Source organism: Stylophora pistillata, chromosome 11 (assembly GCF_964205215.1).
Source record: "Stylophora pistillata chromosome 11, jaStyPist1.2, whole genome shotgun sequence".
Taxonomy (NCBI): domain Eukaryota; kingdom Metazoa; phylum Cnidaria; class Anthozoa; order Scleractinia; family Pocilloporidae; genus Stylophora; species Stylophora pistillata.
In genome coordinates this window covers 2,733,023-2,743,310 of record NC_142529.1, presented here as the reverse complement: position 1 = coordinate 2,743,310, position 10,288 = coordinate 2,733,023, and the positions used below count along the sequence as shown (strand labels likewise).

Sequence of the window (10,288 nt, the reverse complement as noted above, 5' to 3'; positions counted from 1 at the left end):
CATGGCTTTAAACCTATCGCAATGAACAAATTTGCATCCAAAAGGAATTCGGAAAGGAAAGGAAGATAATCCCAAATTATCTCGAGAGATAAATTTGGAAATTAAGATGCTTTGCTTTTATAAAAATGAACTGTGTCGTTTAGATAAACTTACGACTTTTTCAAGAGATACTCTGCAAGAATCTTTCTTTTAGCGATTATCGACTGTCTGATTAAAAAGCTTTCTCCAAAAAGTTGTTTTTCTGATGCATGCTAGAAGCGTTGACTTCTATTTAATTTAAGTTTGTTTTCACTTATTTGGTTCTTTTTAGTTCCTCTAAAAATCCCTCTCAATAGTTTTACACTTAACCCTTTCACTCCACAGATCAAAACATGAACTCTCTGCACCGTACCCCATTCATTGTTCATAATTTTCGCTTGAGAATTTGGTGTCCATTCAAACGATATCCCCGAATTTTTACCGGTTTCCTTTCTTCTAATCACCTTTTTACTTGAAAATGTACTCAAATTGAAAGGAGAAATTTCCTCAATTTTTTTTATTGTTAGTGAGGTTGTAGAAATCAGAATTAACCTATGACAGCTGAACTTCTGGTCGAACCATCATGGCCTGTCATCAAAGTTGCTAACTAACATACAAGACAATAAATATCAACAAAAAGCGAAAAAGCAACACTAGCCTTTTATGCACGTTATAAGTTGTAGGAAACGACTCTCCATGAAAATTTCCCAAATAGCTTGATAAGAGTAAACATGACTCTTATTATGATCGAAATATAAAACAATAACTGACAGAAATCCTTAGTACATCAATCGGCTTGCGCTAACCATTTTTTAAAGCAGAAAACCTTAAATGTTGTTTTGTTTGATATGACTTAAAATTATGCTCTCAAAAGCTGTATTAGTATAAAGTCAGACCTAATTCTAACGCTTGTTCAATTCACATAAATTAACTAAAAATCTAGCTTACTGGTAGACTTATCGTGCAATATAAAAAGACGCAAAATGCGCGCAAACACTACGTTCCGGCTGATCTCGCCAGCAAACGATATTAATCCCGTTTTTATCTAATTGTCTTCAGCAATTTTTGACTCGTTCTTTGGCTGTTTACTCGCCAAATACTATAGATGACCCAGCTAAAAAGCCTGAAAAATTAAACATCTGCTTGTCGTTATAAATCGATTACAAGCAGTAAATATTCTTACCATTTATAACTGCTCGACGTGAACGCTTTATATTGAGGTCAAAGTGTTCCAAAATGCATTTTTTTTTTACAGGCGAAACTAAAAGAGCAGGTCCCCTATTCTGTTAAACCAGACAAAAACTGACGTTTTTCCAGCATCACGAAATCGTGCGACTGAGCTTGTTTTAAGCGTGTTTTTGTGGTAATCTTAATACATATTGTTTATTTTTTTCTGAAGGCCTCTCACATCTCAATAAGCTCTTGGAGGGATTGGCACTGATGTGAAGGTTATTTCCTCTATTGCTATTCAACCGACAATAACAGAAATGAATGTAAATACGTTGGTGCGAGTTAGATATCAGCTGATAACGAAAAAGAGCTTATTCCAATTAAATATTGGTTGGTAGTTTGTAAACAAACAAACAAAACTTTTGTCTTTATTATATGGATCCATATGGTAAACCATGAATATTTATTTCTGCTTGTTGTCTGGTTTTTTCTTTTCACTTTGTCAATAATCTGCAGGATGCTTTTTCAGATCCTCTATTTATAATGCTTTTCAGCTCAAAGATTTAATTTGTTGTGGCTTGCACGCCACGTGGGAGTAGAAGTAATCAAGTCCTAAAGAATTGGCACTAGTGGATCCTTAAAAGAAAAATCACTCCTCCTCACTGTTCTTGAAAACAAAATATTCGAAGATATAAAGACCACGTAAGGTTTCTGACCAATTGCTCTTGACTCCTTGTTAATCATAAAGCCTAAAAGCAAGCTGGTCACTCGGAAAAACCCGAAGACTGATATTTTGTTTTAATCCACGGTGAACTTGGGGTGATTTACAAACTTAAAGAGAAATGTTACATTGATGGCTTCGGGTCTTAGTAAGCCAACAATATTTTGACCCAGAACGTTAACTGCTAAAACTGGAGGGAGAAAGTGAACAGGTCACTGAGAACTTTGCATGTTATCTCCCAATGAAGATTTTCTTCTTTTAATTAATCTTTTTATTGACGTTAAAACCCTGCATCTATGGTTAGGATCTATGTTTTTTTGGATAATTTAATTCAGACATATGCATCCTCTCACATGCGAACTTCAATTTTGTTTCGTGATTCTTAGTTAAAAATTTTGCTTCTCTTTTATACGATTTTTACGAAACTCTTCTCCACTGAAGCTTATTCGTTCAATGTTAGGAGTCAAGTTGGACCTTAAGTTAAGAATCTCAATTTGCCCTCTGGAATATCACTTTTATATGTTCATTAAGTTTATCGTTATTGTCTAACCGCGCTAGCAAAAAAAAAAAAAAAAAACCCGGAAAAATGAATGTATTTAAAAAAAAAAAACACTAAGGCGTTTTCAATCAGTTTGTTGTGGCGTATAAATGAAGCAATCAATGGAGGCTAGCTGACATGAACCACGAGTTAGCCACAACAAAGCAGTGCCTTTTGAAACAAAGAGTGCTAGTCACGAAAAAAGGCCATTATCTATCTGCAGTTAATTTATTCTTCACATACCCTATATGCGAGTCTTAAATTTGAAACGCGGTGGCAAACGAGTAGCAAGACTTCCTGGTCGGTCAATAATATTCAAGTCTTTGAACATGGTGGACGTTTTTTAGGCATATTTCTGAAGTTCAAAGCCGTAAGTCTAATTTTTCAAACAAATAATAGCTTTCAAAATTATGAAAAAATGGTTTTGAAAAATATCATGATTTTTGTTTTGTTTTAAAACACATCTCGGCGAAGTCCTGAACCCGATAATTAGCATAAATTCAATTTTCATAACAAAGTGCTCCTGCCACTGAGAGTCCATGCGAGATTATTTTTAGAAAGATAGTTGATAAGAAAAAAAATTTAGTCGAAAAATCGATCGATAAAACCGATCACTTAATGCTATCCTGTAATTGTAAAAAGGAAAGAAAAAATTATAAAAAGAGATAAAACTTGCTTTTATCCTCGACCAGACGGCACCAACTCCGTCAATATTTACCTCTCATTACTTTGCTTGGATACAGTAAACTGAGATTTAGGACAGCCTTTGTCTAACCCTTGAGGGTTTCACTTTGAAATTGTTACATTGCAATAAAAACTCAGTTAAGAAGATTCACAGACGTCATAACCTTTAACTGTAGACAGATGTGATTTGCTGAGTGCCGAGCTCGTACAAATTAGAAACGGTGGAGTTTAATCCAGATAATTATTCACCTATACCTCTAGACAAGCGTTTTTCAAAAGCGAAACGATGTAAGACCCTTCTTCATCTTAGCTTACCTTTTGTCCAGAGTCTGACTTCTTTGTTAAAACTGCAAATTTCCACGATGGACCAGGTTCCAGAGCAATTGGACTATCACAGAGGCTCTTACAGTAGCGGCGATTGTTCCCTTTGAGAAACAGGTTTTTTTTTTCCTTGGATTAAAAACCACCGCATGGTTCCCACAAGGCCACCCACTGAGTTCACCAAGAGCTTCACGCTGTGTTGTGGTCGTGTTGAAGTATATGTCGTATAGATTGAACATAGAAACGTTACTGAGTTTAAAAAACGAGGATTTCCTATTCGAGGCTGGATTCAGTTGAAGCTTAGAGCTCCGTGATCAGTAGGGGTGCACTAACCAATCATTTTAGGCATTTGTAATTTGCACACATCTAATAAAACATTTGTGAATTATCTGTGAAAAGTTGAACCACATCCATCAAGAGGCATTTTTTTTTGTTTAGACTAAAATGAAGCCTATCTTGCTGACATAATCCAAACTGAAACACTTCCTCACCGAGGCAAAGGAAAAATATCACTTATTTAGAATCTAACCAAAGATTTGTTTAAGTTCGGAGCTGAATTTTAGAGTAGAGTTCTAAACTGAAATCTTAATTCCGATAACTTAAGATCTTATTGTTAATTCTCCCCCTCTAGCTGCTACACATTTCCTTTTCAATTAATTACGAGAATTTGGTGTTAGACCAAGATAACAAATTAAAACTGATATGTTTAAGTGTTCTCATTACCTGTTTGTGGATAATATATGGATATTATAGGGAGAAGTTACGTGTTAATCACTTTTGGGAGTTAAATGGTTGATAGAGATGTAAAGGTTTATAAAAAGCGAACGCTTTCTTGCAAAAAAAAAAAAAAAATTTAAAAATTGTAATGTCTTAAAACTTTTTAATAGCATATCCCCCAATCATCGAAAGTTACACGTGAACAAGTTTTATGCAACTTTGTCATACAGGATACATGAGATATCTAAAAAGTTTAAATAATTCCTGGTCACTTCTCTTTCTGTTACCTTGACGTTTGCATCAAAACAAGCAAGTTTCTGTTTTCTTACCTGTTTATCATGTTTGAACAAAGTTTTGAGATTGAAAAGCTTCGGTTTCACAACTTATGAAAATAAAAGAGATTATATTTTAAAAATTTCGAGAGAGGATTATATTGATCTCAAATAAAAAACTCATCTTGAAAAAGAGTGGGGACACAAAACGTTTCGTTGCAAAAGTTTTGTTTGGTTTTTGCTAGATACGACCAGCTTGGCCATAATGATTAAAAAATTCAATTTTCCCTTTGTCAAGTTTCTCTAAGCACAAAAAGATCCTATTTAACAAATGGTAAACACCACAGCGTACACTATTGAGTTATGGATGCACTTGGGAGGTTTGCTAAGCACTCAAGAAGCTAGAGTCGCTCTCGGCTATCGCCTCGAGCGACTCTTACGCTTCTTTCGTGCTTAGCAACCTCCCGCGTGCATCCATAACTCAATAGTGTACGCTGTGGTGTTTACCATTTGTTTTATAACATAACATTAATACATTGTAACTAAAGAGTTCCCTTTTATTTAACAAGTCTTACGTGACCAGAAAAAACAAGCGCGCGCGGAAAAATAGTCTTTGCATTTGCTCACGTCAGCAGCGTACACCCATGGGCAAATGGGGGACGCTAAATTGACCAATCAGAGCGCGCGCTTTACTTTGGTTATGTTATAATCAAACTTATCAGATCTAACAGATAACCAGAACAGTTGTCCACTTTAAAGTGTTTCCTCTTGCTGAATCAGTGTTAGGTCTCTAGTTGCTGGGGGTGAAGAGGTAGTAGTGGCATCAGATCGAGGCCGTGACTTGACACTCTCTGAGCTATAACTGGGTAGAATTTCTTGTGCCGTAATAATCCTGTTTGTGGTGGACTGGGTTGCAGTAGTGGTCGTCTTAATCGGACAGTGTCGTTTACATTTTGAACCTTTGTTGGTATATTCCTTTATCAACGCATTCCTGCATTGATAAAAGTAAAAAAGGTCAGTTATGAAACCCAGTATCAGTACACTAACACCATAAACTATCACAAATAGTCGTATCTGGACAACATATATCATCACGAACTTGTCACCTTCGTCAATATAGTTCCCAGCGTCCTCACTCTTCCCCCTCCATAAAATTACCTTGTTTGTGGCTGGTCACGTGCCCATGAAGAACAAAGAACGCCGAAGGGAGGGTAAATTGTCAGATATTTTTACTTTCTCGAGAGAAAACGAGAGAGGACCATAGGAACGAGGTTGCTGAAGTTTTGGATAATAAATCTTTATTACGTTTAATTTGGGGGGTAACCGATGACGAATGCAAATTTTACGTTTCCTTTCCTTTATTCTGAAAGTAACCCGGGTAAAACAGCAAAAGCCTCCTTTCTTTATACACTGTGTTTATCTCTTCACTTCAAAGAGCTATTCCGTCACTATCCCTCTTAGCTGCCACACCTTCTCTCATACAAGTTTCTATCCTCATTATTTGCTTGTGCTCTTTTATTAATTGATTTTGTTAGGAGAAGTTACTCGTCAATCGCTTCTGGAGTAATAAATTAAAACGCTAAAAACCTTTAGCTACAAGACAAAAAATTAAGTATCAGGCCACTTACCGGACAAACGGAAACAACAGATAGTTGCGAGGCCACTTAAGATGGTAAGCCAACAGTCCGCAGCGATCGAAGATGAGAAAATCGTCCTTACTTCCTCCTAATAATCCCATGATGTCTCGGTCTGCTGGCTCCTGGTAGACTGGAAACGACACTCTCCTTTGCAGCTCTGAGATGGAATTTGCAGCTCTCTTCATGTTCAGAATCATGAAAGAAATATCCGTTAAATTCCTGTCCAGAGATAGGAAAAGAGAAAGAATCAATTTACGTTGGAAATTGTTGTGTATCAGGGTTCGATATATACTACTATAGCGTAATGCATGCACAGATCAAGTGCTCTACACAACTGCTTTATTAGAATAATCATGAGCTTAATTACATACAACGATATATAAAGGTAATCACGCGATTGCAGACAAGGTTGTGCTAACCAATCGAATAAAGATTATCTATTTGCCAAGGTATTATGTAAATAGGAACAAACACTACAGAAATTGTTTCTTGGCAGTTTTAAACTTTTTAATAAGAATTATCACCTTGAAAAGTATAACAAATTTAGTGCTTCGTTGCTGCACGTGGTTTGGTCCCGAAATCTGAGTTCGATCCGGGTCATTCCAATCTCAAAAGAAAAAAAAAATCCTATGATTGGCCACTTTCCACAAAATCGGGGATGTTGGACGATTCTTTGGGGTCTGGGGAGCACGTTTTCCAATATAATTTACTTCGGTTTTGCGTTGCATTGGAAAGACTAAGCCATTCCCAGTCACCCCTCCCCGCCAACTTCAATATTTTTCGCATATTTGCAGGAACTAAGAAAAATGTAATGCAAGATGCCTTACCTCTTCATAACGACTCCTTTGAACATTCGTTCCATCATCTGAGCCTGCCATTGACAAAATCGTCAGCTAGCGAGCATCAGTCCTAGGAGTACCACGTGACCTTTTGATCTGGCTTCAGCCAATGGGTTCACTTGTTTGACCGACCAAGGCGGAGGCCTCTGACATATTTTCGCGCCTTCTGTCGGCATCAAGAACGAGAGTGACGCAACTAAAAGCGACGTAATGATAACATGCATTTTGAGGAGAAGATCCTTTCGGTATCTGCAATATTGTAACGTAAAAAGAAAGAAAACTCAGGGTATAGTTGAGTCATGTCCGCTCTTCAGCATAAAGTTAAAAACCCTCTGCGCACATTACGCACAAAGTTCCAAGCAGGGTTGTTTGAACGACAACTCGGTCGGCCAACTTGTGGATGTGTTTATCATTTTTGTCTTTTACACGTGGAAAGTTTTTCTTCAGTTCTACCCATCACGTGTCGCTTTAGACCCCTTTTATCAATTGTGTCTAGCAGAAGAGCACTTTAATGTAGGAGTATTCTTTTTTTGCGTCGTCTATACATCTCGATATATATATCTCGTGATGGGCGCGGGCATTAGCCTCGAATTAGACGCTTAACGTTTCAGGAAGTATATGTAAGGGAATTTTTTTTCGAAACATCCGGCCAGAAGGTGGTGACTTAACCCTTGAACAACTTGCATTTTCGTTTTAAAAGCGACTAGCCGTCATAAGTTCAGGATGATAAAGGAGGTAAGCAGTAACCAGCTGAGTGAGATCTCCGATTTCTGGTTCTACTTTAGTTTAGTTTAGTTTAATTAATTCGCCACAGGAATGGCAGGAGAAAGGAACAGAACTTTCGTTCCAATTAACACCTGACCCCGTTTTTACCCACCCATCCCACCCAGGGGAGGACATCCATCACACAGTAATCTCGTGTGTGGGAAATTAACGTCTCCTACCCCAAACCTGCAGGAGACGGGACCTCCATTTATCGTCCCTATCCGAGAAGACTATAAAGTCTAACCATTTGCAGATATTATTACAAAGGCAGCACTTTCTTCTCAGTTAATTAGAGACCCTAGAGTGTTGGTCCGGCCGGATTTGAACTCCCGTACAACAGTCCGGCGCTCTACCGATTGAGCTAACCGGGAGGCTTGATCAATGTTGTGTAAAACTGGTGACAAATATGCCTATGACTGTTTGAAAAACTTTCTATAGCCACGGTAGAAAGAGACAGATTGCACTTCAGTGTAATCCCTAAGGAATTCCCCCGACGACATTCAACGACCGCCTCTTGCACTATATTTCTACCAGTCCGAAAAATTAGTGCCCAAAGTCATGAAGAAATACCAGTCTTAATACTGCTAAATTTTATCTGAAACTCACCTAGATTGCCGGTTACATAGCACAAAATAACTGTGATCTTTCTCGGTGTATGCTGTATGGCTCAGTTCCAAACATAAATTCCGTAGAACAGGGAACACGACACGCACGCTCCCCGACAATCACCGCAGGCCCGACAACCGTGACACAACCTCACGGTTGGTCACGTTTCCTGTCAAAAGATGATGAACTCTTATCCTGAGTATGCTTTCACGAAATTGAATTGGTATCAAAACAAATGTCAAAGATCAAATATGCTCCAGTCGAAGATAGAAAAAAAAGTCCTGGTGTAAAAGAAAACCTCTCAAAGAAATAACAGGGTGTATGACCCGAAGTTAATACAAACAGGATGAGATCTAACATCACTATTTATTTTTTACATTTCTTGATAACTTAAGGAAAATTATTCTTAATCAATCAACAATAATTATCTGTATTTGTATTTACTTTGACTCGTTTTAGATAATTTTTTGCCTTAAAACATTTACTTCACTTACCAGTAGAACAATTGAAAATCTTATTTGCCTAACAACTGATAGAATGTAATTTAAACTGTCATTCATAGAAAGCAGAAGTATGATTAACCATAGAATACAGTGTGATCTCATGTACATTTCAAAATTTTTGTCGCAGTTCACCATGTGTAACAATTTGATTGATACAAACACAAGTCACGAAACTTGTCACGCAACAAGCGTGACAAAATGATGGGAAGAGCACTGTAACGTTTTAAAACAAGTAAGAAACACAGCTAGCAGTTTCCAAGTAACAACAGAGTTAACGTTTAGACTTATCTGTCAGTCTCACCAAAATAACCAAACAAATATAAAGTATTGTGCGTTTACACTGTATGGTTCAAAGCAAGTTTGTGCTGTCCAAGAGCGGTGTGACTTTCGAAAAACCTTCCACATAGTACACAGGCCCAGTGGAAAAGCTCTTCACTGTGCTGATTCAGGCTGACTTTGGACTGGAAGCTCTTAAAACAAACGCCACATGTATACAAGACATCTACAAATCGCGATGGATCCCTCAAACGGCCAGTGCGAACGCAGTAGACACGTTGTAAAAATGCTTGCCTCTTTTTATTCCACACGGTGTAACTAAAATGGAAACCGTACTCTGAACTTGAAAACTCTGACGTCTCAGAATTTCGGCGGCTGCGACTCCGTTCTTCTAAGCTGTCGACACTTTGCCGTCGAATGCAAACAGTGGTGCCAGCATACAATTCTCTTTTCACACGTCGCTCTTTGTGTCTGCAGTATGGGTGATAACGCTTGTTACATCGTCTACGTCTTATCTTACGGCTGCCACAATACTGAACGCTTTTTTCATTGGGATGTGAATAGCTCTCTCTCTTTTGAAAATCTTGTCGGGTTTTCCTTTCATCCTCTTCATGGTAAATTTCGACCTCTTTTGACGAAGTTCTCCGTGTTGTGATTTGCAAGCTGTCACCTTTCCACGTGAACGTACGGCTTTTTTCTGCCAGAGCTGCGGAACCATAGAGCAAGACGGGATACTCAAAGGTATTTTCCAGGTACTCAATTCTCTTAGTTTTCACATAGCGACATTTTCCAATCTTTTCCAGCTCTTTTAAAACCCACAGTCGCCGGTTGTTTAGAGTAAACCATTCCCACTTCTTGGAATAGAAAACAACTTCTATTGCAGGAACATCCTCCAAGAGAATTTCTCCATTCTTTATTTGAGTAAAGGTCTCCGAGAGGGAAATTCCGTTATCGAATTCCGATGCGAGTAAGTTCTTTGTAAAGCGTATTTCAGAAGGCTTCAAAAGAACCATGTATACGAAACCCATCTTGATACTATTACAAGATAAGAATAAGAACGAATTGATAACCGAACCACGTGAAAAGATGGCGCGAAATATTCCCAGGGGGAGTCTAAAAAAAAACTCGGGGACGGGAGGGGGAGAACAAAAATTTTCAAGTTTACTTCTACTGCTCGCTATTTTCACCGCCATCCCTTCCATTTCTTGAAAGAGAGAAAGA

At 37.9% G+C, this 10,288-nt stretch overlaps 2 protein-coding genes across 3 annotated transcripts; both read right to left on the bottom strand.

Annotated features, from left to right (window-relative positions):
• Positions 1–4,312: 4,312 nt before the first annotated feature.
• LOC111323093 (selenoprotein Pb) lies at positions 4,313–8,421 on the bottom strand. Of its 2 annotated transcripts, XM_088737926.1 has the most exons (5): positions 8,289–8,421; positions 6,906–7,166; positions 6,070–6,297; positions 5,152–5,432; positions 4,313–4,766 (listed from the first exon to the last, which is right to left on the bottom strand). In XM_088737926.1, the coding sequence occupies exons 2-4, from the start codon at positions 6,941–6,943 to the stop codon at positions 5,195–5,197; spliced, it is 504 nt and encodes a 167-aa protein (XP_088594052.1). In that variant the 5' UTR covers positions 6,944–7,166; positions 8,289–8,421; the 3' UTR covers positions 4,313–4,766; positions 5,152–5,194. The 2 variants fall into 2 exon arrangements, with proteins under 2 accessions (XP_088594052.1, XP_088594051.1); XM_088737925.1 differs by having other exon boundaries at positions 4,313–5,432.
• Positions 8,422–8,785: 364 nt separating this feature from the next.
• On the bottom strand, positions 8,786–10,227 carry LOC111323045 (uncharacterized). The gene has a single exon (XM_022926319.2). The coding sequence runs from the start codon at positions 10,093–10,095 to the stop codon at positions 9,127–9,129; it is 969 nt and encodes a 322-aa protein (XP_022782054.2). The 5' UTR covers positions 10,096–10,227; the 3' UTR covers positions 8,786–9,126.
• Positions 10,228–10,288: the final 61 nt, after the last annotated feature.

Coding starts and splice junctions, on each gene's coding strand:
- LOC111323093 (XM_088737925.1), bottom strand. CDS start 6,943: ATGATGGAACGAATGTTCAAAGGAGTCGTTATGAAGAG. Junction 6,298..6,905: donor AAAGGAGTCGTTATGAAGAG/GTAAGGCATCTT, acceptor ATCTCTGGACAG/GAATTTAACGGATATTTCTT. Junction 5,433..6,069: donor CTGTTGTTTCCGTTTGTCCG/GTAAGTGGCCTG, acceptor TTATCAATGCAG/GAATGCGTTGATAAAGGAAT.
- LOC111323045 (XM_022926319.2), bottom strand. CDS start 10,095: ATGGGTTTCGTATACATGGTTCTTTTGAAGCCTTCTGAAATACGCTTT.